Consider the following 19,109-nt stretch of genomic DNA (forward strand, 5'->3'; position numbering starts at 1 on the left):
TATAGAATAGGGTAGATACTAGTTTTAATATTTTATCTCTAGTCTTTAGTAAAGTACTATTATTAGATATAATTATTATATCTTTAAGAGGTTTCTATAATTTTATAAAGAGGGTTTATACTTTCTACTCCTTAATAGTTTCTAGTAGGTAATACTCTAGTAATTTAAAGTAGGTTTTAAAGATACCTAGGTCTTAGTATAGGTATATCTCTACCTTATTAAATAAGACTAAGATATCTATAATAATATTATAGGAATTTTAGAGTAAAGTCTTAGTCTAATCTTTAAATACTTCCTAATTCCTTATATTTCTAGGATTATTTTATTTATAAATTACCTATTTTCCTTTATAGTTTATATAAAGGAAATTTATAGTAGTTAAAACCTTCTATTTTCCCGAAATATATTTCTTTAAGGCTCCTTTAAAAAGGATATTAAGGTTATTTAACTAGTTTTCTCTATTTTTAATACTATAGTTCTTTTCGAATATTATAATATCTCTTTTAATCTTACCCTTCTAATTATATTTACTTTCTAATATTAAATTACCTTTATTCCTAGGTTAGTTTAACTCCTTTCCTCTTTAGTAACTCTTAAGCTTTCTCTAGTTTACTTCAATAAGTTCTTTAGTAATAATAAGTCTCTCTTAGAATACTATTTTAGCTTTAAGGACCTAGATTCTTTCTTAGATAAGTTAGGTAGTTTCTACAGTTACTTTAGGAGGATTAATTAGATTTTCCTAGGTCTAGGATTCTATTTATTCTATTCTAATAGTTAGAGAAGTAGTTCTTATTTTATTCCCTAGTTAGGGCTAATTCTTAGGGAGTTCGGTATTTCCCTAGGATTACTAATAGGTTAAGGGAGCTATTATATCTTAGGTAGTTAAAGAAGAAGAATTAGAATTATAAAGGTATACGTTATATAGGTATACAGCCTATTAACTAGGTAAGATATAAAGGGCTTTATAGAGGGAATACAATATATTAATAGTATACTAAGACTAATTCTTACTAGTCTCAGAGGGGCCCCTAGGGGGTCCTAAACTATAAGGAAATCTATCTGCCTATATTTATATAACGAACCCCTCACGGATCGACATCGAAACAGATGTATGATAATATAGATATTCCTTCCTAAGCCTATATAGGTTTACATGTGTTTCCCTCTTATACGGACCTTTATCTGTTACATATAATCTTATATAAAAATATAAAAATATACTCTAGGTATACTTAAGACCTATTTAGTAATCCTAATACTAGGATTATTATATAGGAATAATATTACTTTATCTATAGCTTCTTTTAAATAAATTAATTAAGGATAGATAGGAATTACTAGATAAATAAAGGTATATCTATACTATATACTTAGGGGTATAGTAGCTTATATCTTGAGTAGACTATACTTATATTTAATTAGTATAATTAAATATTATTAACTAGAATACTAGGCTTATAACTATTAAATAAAAGAGAGGCTATTTATAATAGTATAAATCGTATATATACTTAACTAAAGGGGAAAATAAGTATATATTATAGGAGTATTTCCCTCTAAGTTTATCCTACTATATATTTATATAATTATAGTAAGTAGCTACTAACTACTAATTATAATAAGAAGTATAAAGAATATATAGAAGTATACTATTTTTGGTCGATATACTATAGATCTAACTATTTTATAATAGTATAAATCCTCTCTAGTTTTATAGATATACCTTTAGGTATAATTAAGAAGCTAAGGAAAGCTACTAACTTTATATAAAAGGTATATTTCGCTATCTTTATATATAACTTATATATATATAGTCTATTTAGTACCTTATATATATTATATATATACTATTCCTTAGTTTATAAATAACTTTCTGTTTCGTTGAGCATATCGCGCGTTTCTTTGAGTTTGGACTCAATCTCCTCATTGTCATGCTTTAATGAGTTAAAGTTGCCTGTGATCAAAAGTAGCTCTTGAACCTTGTGGCGAAGGCTAGTTTATAAATAAATAAAGATATTATTAAGATATATAATATAGTAGATATTAAGTAGATTACTTAATATTCTATTAATATATAATTAAAAGGTTATAGGTATATTTACTAATCTAAATAGTATAACTATATACTTAAAATAACTATATTAGGTTTAGAATATAGTCTTCTATTTATTACCTTTATAAATTTAGATATAATAGTATATATCTTTTAAATTAAGTTATATAAAGATCTTTATATTAGATAGTTAATCTATAGTCTTACTAATTAATAGTAAGGAATACTAGTTCTTAAGATTTAATATATTAAGTCCCTAATCTATATATAGATATAATTTTCTATCCTTTTTTAATATAAATAAAATAGGTATATCTATTAAGCTTTATAATAACTTAATTTAGCCTTTCTTAATATATTCTTTAATATAATCTTAAAATACTATAAGTTTTATCTTAAAAAGAGAGTAAATTAATTTATAAGGAATTTATTTACTTACTTTTATTTTAATAATATAATTATATTTATTACTTTCTAATAAGTTCTCTATTTTTTTAAAATTAAAGATATTAGTCTAATCTAAATATTAGATAGGTAAAGCTTTCTTTATACCTTATATTATAATAAAGAGTAGGATAGGCTTACCTTTTATAATTAAATAGGGATATATTATAAGTATAAGGGCCTTATAGAGAATCTCTTATATAAAGGCTATTATAGTTATCCTTTTAATCTTTTTATTAAATAAGTAATAATACTATACCTAGTTTTTTTAGTTAATATTAGGATTAATAGCTTCTAATTAATTAAATCTAATAATTAGGTTATATCCTATTATCTTAACTACTTTATAAGAGAGTATATATTAATATACTATATCTCTACTATTTTATAGTTTACTATTTAGCTTATAGGAATTATAGGAATAGACTATAGAGCTATCTATAGCTATAATAGATTTTAGGGAGCCTATATCTATATATAGAAGGTACTATTTAACCTAGTTCTAATTTATAAAGGTCTTTTTAACTCTACTATCTATTAGTATCTATATAATATATTTAGTAAATAAGCTATACATATAACTGAGCTATATACCCTAACCAACCTACTGGAATTTAAATGTATTTATTTTAACCATAATACTATTAAATTTATTAAACTAAAAAGAATCATTTATCTAGATATCTATTGATCTTATGCCCTATCTTTCTATACCTACTATACCTTAGTATAGCCTATAGATATGGTTTTAACCCCAATTAAGTACTTCTACTAACCTAGTAATTATTTTAGAAGCTTCTTAGACTAAAAGACCCTCTATAGTAGGTATTTACTATCTATATTAGGTCTATTTTTACTTCTTCTTCTTATTTTTAGTATATAAATTACTTATTTCTTTCTTAAGAAGTATAGTAGATTATATAGTTATTTAATAGGCTTTTAAAACCTAGTTAATTACTAAATTTAGTAAGCTTAGAGGGCTTTTTAATCTTATCTAAAGTAATACTTTAATAGATAAAGCCTACTTTTATAATTAAATATAGTTTATAGGGATTTTAAGATCCTAATCGCTATCTTAATTAAAGGAAGGGATTAGTATTTAAAGAAGGATATTAAGCTTTAAGATTATCTAATTAGATATAAATAGTATTAGACTAATAGCTAAGAAACTATTCTTAATAGCTTCTAATTTAAATACTTTAATTTATATAAAGGGATATATTTTAAGAAACTTAAGTTTATTAATATAATTAATTCTCTACTATATTTTTATTTTAACTAATTAGCTATATAATTATTTAAAGACTATAAAACTATTAAGTATTAAAAGTTAATATCTTCCTATTATATATAAAAAAATCGATAGTATAAAGAGTTTCTAAAGTTAATAAAGCTTAATTTTATTAGATATCTAATTATTTAGATTAACTTTTAATTATTAATTACTAAAAAGGCTATTAAACTAAGATTTAATAAAGACTTTACCTTTAAAAATAATATATAGAGAAAGGACCTACCCTATTATATTTATATATTTAATAGTAGTTATCTACTATTAATTTCTAGGTTATAAAAGTAATCTTTAACTATAATATTTATTTCTAATAATAACCCTTATAATTACTATTAATCCTATTATAAAACTAGTTTTATTAAAGTTATAAATATTATTTAGATTAATTTTATATTAAATAATAGTTTTTTTAAATAAGATTAAACTATTTACTAATTACTTTTAAGTCTTTATATTTTATATACTTATAATTATAATATCTTAAGAATTAAGATAAGAGGTTAGGGTACTATTTAATAAAGTTATAAACCTATTTCTTACTAACTAAAATAACTAGGATAGTTTTATATTATTAAAGAAGAATATTAGCTATTTCTTATATAAAAGAATATTAGGGGGATATTCTATATAAATCTATAGAAAGTATCTATTTCTAAAGAGATTCCTCTTTAATTATAGTTAATTTAGAAGAATTAGTATATAAAGTTATATATTATTAAATACTATATAAGTATATATAGAGTATAGATTTAGGTATATTAAAGATATATACTATCCTATAAATAGATATAGTCTTTTCTTTCTTAAAAGCCTAGATAGCTAATAAGATCCTATCCTCCTACTCTATTAATTTTATAGGTAATTAGGGGTATTTTAGTGGTATAGTAGGCAGTTAAATTAACTAAGTACTAATTTACAGACGCGTTTTAGTTAGGGTATATAGCTCGGTTATATATATAGCTTACTTACCGAATATATTAGTTTATTCTTTATTATTAATTTTAATACTAACTTTATAAATAAAAGTAAGTTTTAACTTATACTTAATATTATTAAGTCCTAATACTACTAATACTATAAATATTAAGGTAATTAGCTTTTTAATTATAAATTCCCTTTAGTCTCTTTATAGATATTTATATAGTAACCTAGCTTTCTATACTTAAAGTAGTTATTATAGAGGATACTATTAGGATTTATTTTTTATTTATTATATTTATATTTATTATTAGATTTATTATCCTACTTATCCTTACCTTTACTTTTAAACCTATCTTTATATTTCTTTATCTTTAATATAAATAAAGTATAAGAGTTAAGACTAATATCTAGGCTTAGATCTAATTTAGTAGTATTATTTTTACTATTACTAATACTTTTCTCTTTCTATATATAAAGTAATTTCTATTAGTTAGAGATTTAACTTTCTATTATAAAAAGATATCTAATATATATTTTATATATTTCTAACTCTATATACTATTTTAATAACTTAGTATAAACTATATTAATTACTTTAGCCTAAAGGTATTCTTTCTAATACTATTAATTATATAGGTACTTTAGATAATAATAGATAGTATTAAACTATATTATAAATATCTATATAGATTAATATTATTTCTATTATAAAATACTATATTCTAATATATTATTTTTATAGATATTTTAAGGATTATTTATAAGATATAGATAGAAGTCCTAGAAGTTTTATTAAATAGTAAATTCTTTAAATATCTTTATATAAGACTACTAATTATTTAATTATAGTCTTTACCTTATATAAACTAAAATTATACTATTACTAATATTTATTAAAATATAATTAAAATTAGTTAATAAAGGTATAGTATTATTAAGTTATATTTCTATAAAATAGTTTAATATTTATAGATTCTCTTAATATATAAATATAATATCTTTTAATAACCTATAGTATAATATAGTTATTTATATTTATTAAAATAAGAGACTTTATTTACTTTAAGATTTCTAATTCTATAAAGAGGTTTTAGTATTCCTTCCTTATCTTAGTTTCTTTAATATATTTCCTTAGTTAATTAAGGGTTAATAAGAAAAGATTTATAAGATATTATACTAATATTAGGTCTAATAGTATAGTAGTTTCCTATATTAATTCTAAGATATCTATAAAAAGATAGTTTATAATAGAAAGAAGGATTTAATTAATTAAAGCCTATTTATTAGGCTATAATATTATAGGGAGTCCCTATAACTATATATTATAAGGGTTTAATATAATATAAACTAATATAAATAAAGGGTAGTCTCTATTAGGTAATCTAAGTATTTAAAAGCTATTAGAACTAGACATCGGCAAAGCCCACCCGGCCTATAGCCCAGCCTAGCCCAGCCTACTAATGGGCTGGGCTTTGGGCTGACTTCTTCGGCCTACACTAAATTATGGGCTGATACCCTAGGCCTATAGCCTACGATAGGGGCCTATATGGGCCTTATATAATATAGTGATCTACCTATATAATTAATGCAATTTTAGGCCTGTATTCTTATTATAGCGCTCTCGTCTAATTATAATTCATATATATGCTAAGTATATACCTAGTATAGTTACTAATATATATTTAATAATATATCTCTGCGATATTCTAATATATATATTTCTACTATACTAATGATTATCTATAAATATTTAATAATTTATCTAATCTCTGTATAATGTAAAATCGTCTGATCTCTATATAATGTAAATTGGTCCCAACTTATTTGTATAATTATACTATAACTAGTAATAAATTATAGTTATATTTAATTAGTTAGATACTCTCTACTATTTAGTATTTAAATCCTATTTTTAGAATTAAATTATCTTAATTATTAGTGGTAGTTAAATTGATTAGACTAATTTATATTATACAGAGATTAGACTAATTTATATTATATAGAGATTAGACCAATTTGTATTATATAGAGATTAGACGATTTTATATTGTATAGAGATTAGATAAATTTGTATTATATAGAGATTAGACGAATTGGTAAGGTGATCTGGGAATAGCTTTATTTTTAATATTTATAGATAGATTATTTTTTTTAGTATTTGTGCGTAGATTAGATAAACTAGTTAGGTAATCTAGGAATAGCATTATTTTTGGCATTTATAGATAGATAGATTAGATGAATTAGTAAGGTAATCATGTTTTTTACCAGACTAAAATAAGTGATAAAAACCTGTAATTTATTAATCTTATATAATCTGACTTATGAGCGCCAAGACCTGTATAAAATACAAAAATGGGCTAAAATAGGCCTATTATGGGTTTATGGGCTTAGCCCACTGGGCTATGGGCTGGGCTGGGCCTAGGGGAGCTGGGCCCATAGCCCATGTGGGTTGGGCTATGGGCTGAAATCTTGGGCCCATGCTGGGCTTTGCCGATGTCTAATTAGAACTATAAGACCCCTAGGTATAGAATACCTAAGGGAATACTATATATAGGTTTATATATATTCCTCTCTTATACAGACCTTTATCTATTATACCTAATACTTGACTACCTAGCTATTTACCTATTTAAATACTAGGCATTTGACCCCTTAAGAGTATATTATAAAGTATTGTGCCTAGTTCTACCATACTCTAATAATATATGATAATAAAGATATTCCTTCCCGAGCCTATATAGGTTTATATATATTTCCCTCTTGTATAGACTTTATCTGTTACAGCCCCCTCGAGACTGGTAAGAATTGGTCTTAGTATATTATCAATATATCATGTTCCCTCTATAAAGCCCTTTATGTATTACCTAGTTAGGTCTTATACCTATAAAGTTTATACTAGTGTGAAAATGAGTGAGACAGAACTTTTGAAACTTCTAGTTAATACCTTATCCCTGCTCTTCCATTTCCCTTATTTTATATAAGCATAAATCATGGCAAGTGACAACCAGTGGTTCCATAGCTCAGTTGGTTAGAGCGCTGTGCTAATAACGCAGATGTCGAGGGTTCGACCCCCTCTGGGACCATTTTTTGCTCCTCTTCTATCAGTATCCGTTCCCGACCGCCTTTGGACTTTGATCGATCTTATTCTTCCCATGTTCTATCAGCCTCATCTCTTACTTTCTTAATGATGCAAAGCTCAAATGGTTAAGCTATTGCAGCTTCAAAAACCATCTGCCTTCCTCTTAGTAATGAATGGTGCAGACCTCTGGTAGATCCTTTGATATCGCTTTTTGCGGAGGATATCTATTTTGATCTCGAAGAGAACGATCTTCCTTCCCGGACGAATGAAGAAACTGAAGAGCAGCTGGAGCTTCGAAATAAGATTGTTAGATATCTCAAGAGCAACATGTGGGGGAAACATAATGGATATATCCAGTTCGGTGATAATTACGAGTACGATGTCTTCCCTATTGTTCTATACTAGTATCTAAACGATAGATCCCTTCGTGAGAGAAAGAATACTATCCATAATACTATTAACAGTATTTTTCCAGCTATTTGAGAGACACTCCCCTCGGCCGACTGCCTATACTATTGAGTGACATTTGGAGTATTACCCTCCATCTACTCCTGTACTTATCAGACGAGATTATTTGTGTGAGCCGAACTTGTTCTATGGAGAACGAAGTGTAAGTAATAGACGAACCCCGAACCCCATCCTCTTCAAAGTATATATATTAATTAAAGTTGTCTTATTGACATAGCTCGATGGCATTTATTCTGGTGAAGACCATGTTGATCGTTATTACAAACCACAAGTATAGGGTTAGCAGCAAGAGGAAGATCAGTGGAGATATCATATAAGAGGAAGTTTCTAGAAAATACTCCTCATTCCTTCGGATGGAAGTAGGCTGCAATGACTGCGAAGACGATTACCATGACGATAGAAAAAAGCTACCTGCTAAAAAAAAAGCCAGAAACCGAGAAGTAACTAGAAGAGAAGCTCTCGGTAAGGTATCTTGGTTGTGTCTGAAGGAGTAAAGAATGCGACTACTGTGCTGTGTTATAACCTGCCTTATAAAAGAGCCTTTTAAGATACTCCAGGAGATACCTACTAAGAAGATACTTACCAGTATTCTCGAGAGGATAAAATAAGATTTTCATGAGCGATATGAATCCTTCCTTGACAGCTATAAAGTGAGTACATTCGGTAGAGGAAATACTATAAGCCGCCCTTATACCAAACACAATCTCAACTTTAACAATCTTGAGATCCGGTTCTGTTGGGATCGATGAGTAAGTCCAATGCTAGTATCCATAAGCTATGGCCTAACATCTCTTAGATTACGGGCAATAGGTAGGTACCCCGAGGAAGAGGATAACCCAGGAGTCTACCTTCATATCTTATAAACCTAACAGAGAAAGTTTTGGTTGTATATTAGCCAATCTATTAAGCTAATAGACCGGATTTACAAGCACTGTGATAAGGTATACTGTAGGCTAAATCCATCACTTTATTACAGCGTGTGGGATTCCAGCTCTTATGCTTCGGACGCCTTAAAGCTTAACCAATGGCCGAGCGGATAGCTTTTCTCTATGTTAGGTGATAAATTTTCGTTTTCCCTATTGCAAAATCCTTACAGCTTTCCTGGCAGGTCGAAGATTAAGTTTTTTTTTTTAACCATTGCTTTCGAAGACCCCCAGGTCTTTCCTTTAGCGCGTCAGGTGTGTAGTATATATCCTGCTAGTAGGTTAGTTATTGCCGTGGAAGCTGTCAAAAAGGGTGGAGATGATTGGGTCTGGCCTTTTACTCATGGAAAGAGGGCATTTCTCAGTATGAACAGACTTTGACGAATTTCAAACACCTATGCTAAATCCGAAAAAAAAAGAAAACGATGTAAATATAACCCCAGTTAGTTATAGGGGAAACCTATATAGATGCTACCCCTTGGTCTATCCTTGGCCGGATCTGTCTACTCTATAGCCCGATGCGACACAACCCGTTGGTCCGCTAGCACAATGGCAGTAATGGATGATGTAGGATTCTACCTGAATATATAGATAAGAACAATATTCCGAAAGCTTTAAGTACCTTATTCCAGGGATCCAGGGAGGTATATATCAGCACAAAGTCTAAGTTTGATGGGGGTAGTCCATTCGCAAACGGTCAGAACCCAAAGAACCAATCAGATAAAAGAATATGAATCCTAGCTAATGAGACTACTCCAAACAGACTGTAAAATCTGCAGAACCCGAGTTGATGGATTATTTTATTTGAGATAGCTGAATGTTCTGCATCTGTACGTAGATGGTGCTTGAGGCCGTAGTGGTGATATAAATCTCACCCCCGCACGCTATCTCTCTCTAGCTTATTGTCTATTTCGATTCGCACAATCATGCAGCACTGGCTGAATCATGTAAAAGTTGCCTGTTGTGCTATGTAATCGGTTCCATAGCTCAGTTGGTTAGAGCGCTGTGCTAATAACGCAGATGTCGAGGGTTCGACCCCCTCTGGGACCATTTTTTTTTTCGGACAGAAAATCGCGATAATGCGAATGTATTGGTCGATTTCTTACAGCAGAAATATCTCTACATGGTCCGAAATGTATAATCTGGTACGGAGGTCCATTTCAAAAGTTCTGTCTCAACCTTTTCTTGGCTTTTTTAAATAATACACTAGCGTGTAATGGCATATAGCTACTACAGCGGGACCTCTGATATATTAGACCAGCCAAGGTACCTAAATAGACCGCCTTCCTACCAAATATTCTGCTGACGAGTTTTGAACTAGTAGAACTGGCAGAATTAAGAGGAAGTTTTTTTAGGTACATTTCTTAAGCCGAATATTTCGGAGGTCCTACCATATATACTATAACGAGGGGTTCGATATCAAGAACTAGGGCTAAGGCCTAAGAGAAAGTATGGGATGAATTGCCTTAGATGTATATTCCGGCTTAGATTGTAATGATACCCTTCTATATTAAGAGTTGCTTTAGAAGGTGTAAGGTAGTTGGTTTGTTCAACTATATAATGTATGTTGTATTTAATCAAATTAGAACGAGATAACAGCAATTTAAAACAGCCTTACTATATTAGGACTAAGTTCATACTAGCGTGAAAATGAATGAGACAGAACTTTTGAAATGGACCTCCGTACAGAGTACAGAGTAGTTAACCAGTTAACTTCGTTAGGACACAATTAATAAGCAAATGCACAGATAAAAGTCACACGGGCGGTCTGTAAAATGACCTGTATAGAAATAGTATCGATGTTGGTTTCTGACATTCTGAAAATTGTGTTTTAGTGCCTCTGCACCCACCACCTCAATGATGTAAAAAATGCTGGCTGTATTCTATAATCGGTTCCATAGCTCAGTTGGTTAGAGCGCTGTGCTAATAACGCAGATGTCGAGGGTTCGACCCCCTCTGGGACCATGTTTTTTTTCCCCGATCTACTGCAAAATGAACCAGCACGCTGTTGAATAAACAAAATTGAAAAGATCAAAAGCTGAGAAATTCGGTTCCGAATGAAAGTGTAAGCGGCGCGTAGACTGGTGTTCTGCTTATTCGAAAGGAAACGATCTCGTTGAGTCTTGTTGTATAGACGACGAAGTTGATCAAGATTTGTAGGGGAGCGTGTACATTGGAATTATAACGGTATCGAGTTGTGGAAGAACTATGACCTAAACTTGGCTGGCGATATTAAAAGAAGTTGTCGTAGTAAAAACCGAGCTGTTGAATTTCGAAGGCTGGTCTTGCACGAATGGCCTACTTTGCTGACTGGCTGACCGGTACATTTCTCTAGATCTGGAAGAAAACCCCGGAACAGTTTGGCGGGGTAGAAGAAGAAAAAGAAGGAGGTATAGCCTGCTAGAGCTGCTGAATCTTGCTATACGATTATTAATCGTGGCGGGCAAGAAGCTCTAAAAGCTATTATATTAACTAGCTGTCTCCCACTTTGCAACTTGCTTCTTCTTCCTCTCCCCATTTTAGTTATTCTGAATTCAATGCACTCTTCGTTTGAAAGACCTGGCATGTCACACTTTATACACCTTTTTGTTTTCGTCTGCTTTGCGTTCTAAGATGGATCTATCTCTGTACTGCCAAAACAACCTTCTTTATACATAGGAGTCATTATCAAGATACCAACGTGGAGGATAGTATCCAATCAACCTTGAAAATACATTTAAAGATGACCGTTACAAGATATATCACAAGTTAGAATGGGGTGGCTTTTCCACGGTATAGCTTACGAAAGACAGAGAGTCAGTTTACCCCATACCTCATTTCTAGCTAATCTTATACTAGCCGAAATCAATGGGTCTCCTTGAAAATCATTACCGTAGATTCGTCGCTACTAGAGCTGGAACATTTGGTAAATGTAATGGCAAAATTTCGAGGGGAGCTTTCTTCAAACTATATTGTTCAGCTACTTGATGCCTTCGTCTACGAAGGCCCTAATGGGTTATACCAATGTCTTATATTTAGCTTAATTGGTCCTATAGTTTATCAGATCGTCGCGGAACACTACAATAATAACGAAAAACTCGAGCTGGAAACTACGCCCTAAATTTCGAAGTAGCTTTTGAAAGCTATTAAATATATTCATAGTACTATTATGTATCATGAAGGTCAGGGTACTTCCTCCTCTATAGTTATTTTCTATAGTTAGCTCCATTTTACTTACGACTTGTTAGATATTAGCGATCAGAATACTATATTCAGTTATACTAATTTATCTAAAGAGACTAAGGAGCAGCTTTCGATATTCTTAGATCCCTAAAAGTTGAGCCGCTAAAACGGATTGATAGTATACCTCTAAGCAATAATTTGCGGGCCCAAATAGTCGAGACAGCAGACTAGATTAGATAGGTAGATAAGGATTAGAAAAACATTCGGATCCTCGATTTCGGAGAGTTTCTATCAAGGATATAAACCCCTAAAGCTGGCCTAGCTGTGTTCATTAAGGGTACCAGAGACATTCTTACCGATTACTTTGACTATTACATCGATTTATGGCATATAGGTTATATAGTATCTCAATATATCATTTATTTAAAGAAAATATACTCACAGCGATACTAACTATAGATTTATTAATTCTTATTCACAACCTGGTCATTCTGGTATTCCCGAATTAGTTTCGGAGACGACTTATTAATTGGTCAAATGATTGGGTTTATAGAGAAGTTACCAGCTGAATAGAAGCCTGAGTAGGAATCGATTAGGAAGATACCTAACGATAATAAGCCGAAAGAAGGTAATTGAACTGATCCATATACAGAAGTACTACTAATTTTGCTCGAAGATTATGGAACCTCGAAGCTTGAACAGATGTTTGCTAGTTTAGCACCTGGTCTAACACTCAAACCTCTACTTCGTGTGATGCAAGGATTAACGCGATTCTTACCGTCTACTCGCCTTACTGCAGAAGAGGCACTTGATTTGCTAGGTGACGCCCAAGATTAATAGATAAATTAAGCAAATAGATCACACCCCTTTATTGGAACATTATTTATTTGACATAAATGTTAACGTAGCAGATTGAAGAATAGAGTAACACGTTCATAATCAACATCTGACCCAGGGGGGCCTGACTTTGGGACCCCTCTGGCCGGCGCAGCAATAGCTTCCAAGTCGACCTTTGTCATGCCAGGGTGCAGATGGATATCATACGAAAGTGTAGTTCCATCGCCAGATGGATGAAGACGCTGCATACCCACGAGTGTAACAATTTTTACTTGTCGTTGGGAAGTACTAGCCGCCAAATGAAGCCTGACCGTCAGTATACTATGCGACGGAGGAAGATGGACCGTGATATTCTGTTGAGAAACAAGCGACGAAGGCGGTATATCTAGACAGAAGTCCGGTTGTAACGACAAAGAGGCATGTGTAAGAACCCGAACGTTACGAATCAAAGCCATCCTTGGGTCTGGCTCATAGTTAGCTGGAAGTCCTGCAAATCCCAGTGGGAGTCAAACCTTGGCCTGATCGCCTCAGAAGCGAATCCATGGGCGATGAATCAAAATGCGGCTTGTAGGGAGCACGTGCTAACAACGGGTCAACAAAGGCCGGGAGCTGAGCAACACTTCGCCAGGCGATAGAATGCCTCCCAAGCGTAACATACCTGAAGCGGAAGATGAATGCCGAGTGACATTCGAAGAGGCATCAACAGATGCATTTGGGGGATTTTGCGAAGTGAACATCGTCAGGGCGGTTGCGTTGGTCATCGAGCTCAGTAAACCTTGCGTGCTCATAGAACTGTTCTGTTGTTCCTCTGAGCCAGATGGTGTGTTTGTAGTGCTCGACCTAGGGCTGTCAAGTTGCCCCCCAAGAGACCATCCTCGGGGAGTTCTACTACCTGCTAATCCAGCTCCGGGAATATCCTGCGTATGGCCTTGGGATTCGTCCTTAAATGTGACATCTGAAGATTGCCCATCGTTTTTGGATAGTGTATCGGAGCTCTGCCCAGGCAGTTTCAAGGTTAACCTCTGCGCCATTAGGGGCACAGCAGTGCCCACTTTTAATCTGATGCGAGACATCTCAGGGGTTCCATCTACCTCACGGGGATTCGGAACAAGCTTTTTGGCTTCGGCAACGCGTCGGTGGAAGTGATTCTGGGCTCCAATGTTAGCCTGCCGAAGGGGACGGATGGTAAGAGCGTCGCGGTATCGTCTCACCTCCAAAACCCCTGCGAGAATAGAGATATCGCTGTCGTCTTCATTGTATTCCCTAGCATTTCGCCATACATAGCTGACCTCTTCTTCAAAGGACTGCCACGTAGGATATGCGGTGGTTCTGGATGAATTCTTCCTACTGTCTGTACCGCGAACTCTCTTTTGGATGCTTCGTAAGGACACGGGATGTTGAATAATCTCATAGTAATCCCGGTACAGATTCCGGTCTGGTTTCCCAATGAACGGGTAAGAAACCTCCTGGCCACTAATTCGGGGCATCAGCTTCAAGTAAAGGACCAAAATCAGTGATACCTACTCAGAATCCTTGAGCCGGGTCAACTCGGACATAATCTTGTCCTGTGCAGCCTGAAGACTGTCACCTTCAAAATCTCCCTCGGATTCGTCCTGCGACTCCGGGGTTCGATCTGCTTCCTCTGGTGGCTCTAAATCCAGATGCGACGACGCAAGATTGGACTCATCGGGAATCATGAGATCATCATCCTATCACACGCACCGCAACTTGAATTAGCGATTGAAACATGTGGCCCGATTTATAGGCGCAAAGCAACGATATAGCATAGTGAATAGAGTCGAACTGCCGGAGTTGTAATGTCGCGATTGCCCTCCACTCGAGTGTCAAGGGCTAATCGATATGTATTAATGTAACAAATTGGATACTTACGGAAACCTTTCGGCGTTTCGTTCTACGAAACTTCATATTTGGGGAAGCTGCGGCAGCCCGTCGCTTTGAGGTCATGTCTTAGTCCTGATAATGTCCCGAGTCGCGAGTCGAGTCACACATTGAAGATAGCAATATGTGACTGAAGACCACAGGAGAAGTGGAGATACAGATTTAATAAATAAAGGGTCAAAATTGATTGAACAAATTACAAGTAGTGATAGAGTATGGCAAAAGGGAGATATTTAGACATTCCTCATCTTAGACGTGTTGCAGACGCGTCTACGGCCCCGGGGTCATCCCGCCTTATGTAAGACTGGTGGGCCACGAGATATCATAGTACAGAATGGTATCATACAGTACTGTAATTAAATTTGTATACAAACAACTGCAAATCTGATGTACCGGCTTTTGCAACGGTGTAATTTTGGTACCAGCTACATACATAGTGCATGTGACTATTTTGAGTATGATCATGTGACCAAAATTGGATCGACACCTGAGGCATCAATAGTTTCTCTCCCCCACTATTTTCCCGAGTCCCGCAAAAACAAGTCCGGTGCTTGTTGTTTTGACAACTCACATCCACTCCTTTCTCTGTCGCGTCACTTTTATTCTCACCCGATCATTCATCCTCCGTACCTTTGATTCCTTAATATCAGATCATCTTGCACAACCTTAGGGTCCCTACAAGAGCACTGCGAGCGTACGTTTTTAGTTGTCGCTACATGCGATAATCATTCAGCCACATTGTGAGCCGCATCCTCAAGCTATTTATTTACTGGCCTTCTTGTTGGAACAAATCGAATTGACGTTGACAATCTATACAGTTGAGAGATCCTTATACTGCCATCTCTTCTCATTCCACTATCCAAATGGACATCGACCCAGCTAGGCGCAACAAGAAGCCCCGTCTCCTCCTGGAGACGGAGCGCGAGAAGCTTGATGAATTTGTGGACTCTATTCACTACTCGGCAAGGTGAGGACTCTATGGCAATGCGGTAGACCCTCCATTGACTCTGTATAGATACAACGACGACAAATTTGAATACCGCCATGTGCAGCTCCCAAAGAATATGCTCAAAAAGATCCCCGCAGACTACTTTGACAGTTCTAAGGGCACTCTGAAATTGCTTTGGGAGGAGGAATGGCGAGCTCTGGGTATTACACAAGTATGTTGAACATAACTGAAAGATGTGCAGGGGTTCTAATAATGTGTGCGCAGAGCTTGGGATGGGAGCATTACGAGGTGCATGAACCTGAACCTCATATCTTATTGTTCAAGTCGGTTATTTGCGAACTGTTCCCTTAGATGTATCACTAACCGTCTTGTAGGCGCCCTCTTAACTACCAACCCCCTCTGCAACAATAAGTTTGGCGTTATGCTTGGAAATATGAGCAGTTGAGAAGACATCGCTTTATGTTCGTGCATGGCAGGCACATGGGTTCGCAATATTGCCTATTAGCGTCCACAAAAGCTTCATATTTGAAGTTCTGGAATGACACCAAGTTCCATTTTCTCCTTGCCCGCCATTTCATTGACACGCTAAACCAGGCTATCTCTCAGTCTCTCTATTATGTCATACGAAAGACCAACATCTGTCTTGTCATAGACACCTGGACTGTTCTAGCATGACCATTAAATCGCGTTTTTGGCCAGTCATTCTCCCTACTAGGCTGTGATGAGGCTGCTACGGATGATGAGCTTCTCCACTTCCTGAACTTGATGTGAGAATCTAGAGATATGATCTCAGTCAAGTTATCCTAGATTGAAGAATGCTGTGGGAGAGACATGGACCTCCTCTGCTTGGTATTTCTAGTCGACGCTAGAGGGGGAAAAAAACAGACCGAGTATTTGCAAAGGGAGCGGATATACCTGGACTACCCATTGATGTCGTTGGTCATTTGTTTTCCAGCTTTAATTGAGTATTTCGCTAATGGTTAGCAAATCAAGTAACATCAAGTAACTTCTTCTCTCATCTATTTCCACGCTGCCTGCCACTTTCGCCCGTTCGTCGCATGACGTCTTTGTTGCGCATCTAATTTGTCACGCTGAGGGGACATGGCTTATTGCCCTAGATTGTGACTGGAATAAGGATCGGTTGCGCTGATCAAGTCAGCACATGGTATAGGGACTATAGTGGCTCGGTACTAATATAGCTAGATACATATGTATATCGTAAATAGCTCTTTGGAAACGTCATTTCAACCCAAGGTTGGTCGACTCCTAGTACATTAGACATAGGAAGACACAGATACAGTATTAATAATTCTTATAGCCATCCATGGCTGCTTATGCATAAATATAGAAGTAGTCGCAAATTTGTGGTAATTCTTTAAGTCACTATGGAAAACACGTATGTACATCGTATTCATACATAGGGCAAAATGCTCCACGCACATTTCATGAACATCAAGGGAGACCGATATTGAGGTGAAAGTTCTGGGTATATAGGATCAACTTCCCAATGCCTCCTGTCTCCTCATATTCAGATCCTTGAGCGTCATTTCCACTGTTCGCCATCCACGCTTGGCTGGATCATACTCGCCTTTCACCTCGTATCGACAAAACCCATTAGGACCCTTCAACCCAACTGGACCCGTGATAAAGAAGGCTCCGCGGTGAGCAGACCGTGATGCCTGGGCCTCTTCATGGTGTAATCGTAATTTGAATGCCTCTGATGCCAAGTGCAAATCCGACCCCGGGCCGAGGTCTGGTAACGGTAGCCGCTGTAATAAAGATATGAGTGAGGATGGGTGGTAGTTAGAATTCTCGGTATTAGGCGGCATATTTTCTTTGAGTCCGTCAGTCAGGGGAGTTTGTAGCTTAGATTGATCTTTCTGGCCAATCCAGTTCCTTCTCTCATCGGTAGGCGCGGCAGAAGAATCATCCAACAAATCAACGGCATCTAGCGACTTCCCTGCGGGTTTCCTGAAACGATCAAGTTGCCTCAGCAAGAGCACCAGATATGCATCTCTGATTGCTAAAGCAATATGAACTGGTTTCATGAATGTCTGTAACCTGTCACCTATCTCGGGGTCCATCGGCTTTGCGACCCACGATATACTGTCGTTCTTGATCTCCACCCTGTCTGCCGTCAGTATAAGAGCCAAGCTTTTAGAGATTAGCAGTACATACCCCGAGCGCACATATCCAGGAGGGGCACGGTCTGGAAATTGATGGACAAGCCAGAATCCCGTGAGGGAGAGAGGCTCGCCGAGTATCGGTGACATATGCCTCCCCGCGTTATCTAAAACGATTGTGGCGAGTTCATCTAAACTCGTAAGCGAATGATCTTCAACGGGTTTTGAATCGAATCCTTACCCCTAAGCTTCTGGAGCTTCTTCCGATCCTTAGAAAATTTCACAAACTCTTGCCACTCTGGATCCGATGTAGTGTATAGCTCGCCTTGCTGCAAACGTGACCAGGCAAGCGGAATGAATAACGCTCCCTCGTTTTCGACCTCTTTCCCGGTGATTTCGCCGCTTCCAACGGAGGTTCGACGCGGAGATGTCTTCTCCGGGTTGGCCATAGGAGATAGATCAGCATCTTCGGTATCGTCGTCAAATCGTATCAGTACGAAGGTGCTCCAGAGGTAGAATGCGGTGCCGTACAGGAGACATTTTGATATGAACGACCTGAGAGATTCTACGTTAGTCTGGCTAAAGAGATCTTGATTTGGCTTGAAATGGGCATCTTACCTAATCCGAGGCCGCCTAAACCTCACATGTCGCACATTTTGTGGGTTTAAGAAGTTGGAATGAGCGTGTGTAGGACCGAAGAGAGACGAGCGTGCGTGAGGACTTCGAAGCAGATACCTGAGCCGGAGCATTGGGAAAAGCCAATCCCTACAATGATTCTCACTAGAGTATCATCTCAATATGAAAAAATAAGGAATAGATAGAATCCTTGAAGCCTGATATGCACGAGGATTTGTGTTGCGGGTTTGCTAATAATGGCAAAGGGTTCGGCGGTTTGGTGGATTATGTAACGTGCGGCGTTGCGGCGTCAGGGAGCCTACCATAGACGTACACTACAAT

General features: G+C 35.3%; 3 protein-coding genes across 3 annotated transcripts; 1 reads left to right on the plus strand and 2 right to left on the minus strand.

The window, feature by feature from the left end:
• Nucleotides 1-13,243: 13,243 nt before the first annotated feature.
• Nucleotides 13,244-15,107, minus strand: LCP9604111_9117 (bromodomain-containing protein; the record flags this gene model as incomplete). Its single annotated transcript, XM_039077336.1, has 6 exons — nt 13,244-13,644; nt 13,694-13,762; nt 13,840-14,329; nt 14,393-14,654; nt 14,706-14,890; nt 15,072-15,107. 6 exons carry the CDS (start codon nt 15,105-15,107, stop codon nt 13,244-13,246), a joined length of 1,443 nt encoding a protein of 480 aa, XP_038924834.1.
• A 430-nt stretch (nt 15,108-15,537) lies between these two features.
• LCP9604111_9118 (cyclin-dependent protein kinase regulatory subunit CKS1) lies at nt 15,538-16,440 on the plus strand (the record flags this gene model as incomplete). Its single annotated transcript, XM_039077337.1, has 6 exons — nt 15,538-15,545; nt 15,814-15,820; nt 15,899-16,047; nt 16,096-16,240; nt 16,294-16,352; nt 16,404-16,440. 6 exons carry the CDS (start codon nt 15,538-15,540, stop codon nt 16,438-16,440), a joined length of 405 nt encoding a protein of 134 aa, XP_038924835.1.
• Nucleotides 16,441-17,525: 1,085 nt separating this feature from the next.
• On the minus strand, nt 17,526-18,901 carry LCP9604111_9119 (uncharacterized protein; the record flags this gene model as incomplete). The annotated part of the gene is made up of 4 exons (XM_039077338.1): nt 17,526-18,156; nt 18,208-18,343; nt 18,394-18,707; nt 18,771-18,901. 4 exons carry the CDS (start codon nt 18,899-18,901, stop codon nt 17,526-17,528), a joined length of 1,212 nt encoding a protein of 403 aa, XP_038924836.1.
• Between the last annotated feature and the right edge of the window lie 208 nt (nt 18,902-19,109).

This window comes from Penicillium roqueforti, assembly GCF_015533775.1.
Source record: "Penicillium roqueforti strain LCP96 04111 chromosome Unknown scaffold_42, whole genome shotgun sequence".
Lineage (NCBI taxonomy): Eukaryota > Fungi > Ascomycota > Eurotiomycetes > Eurotiales > Aspergillaceae > Penicillium > Penicillium roqueforti.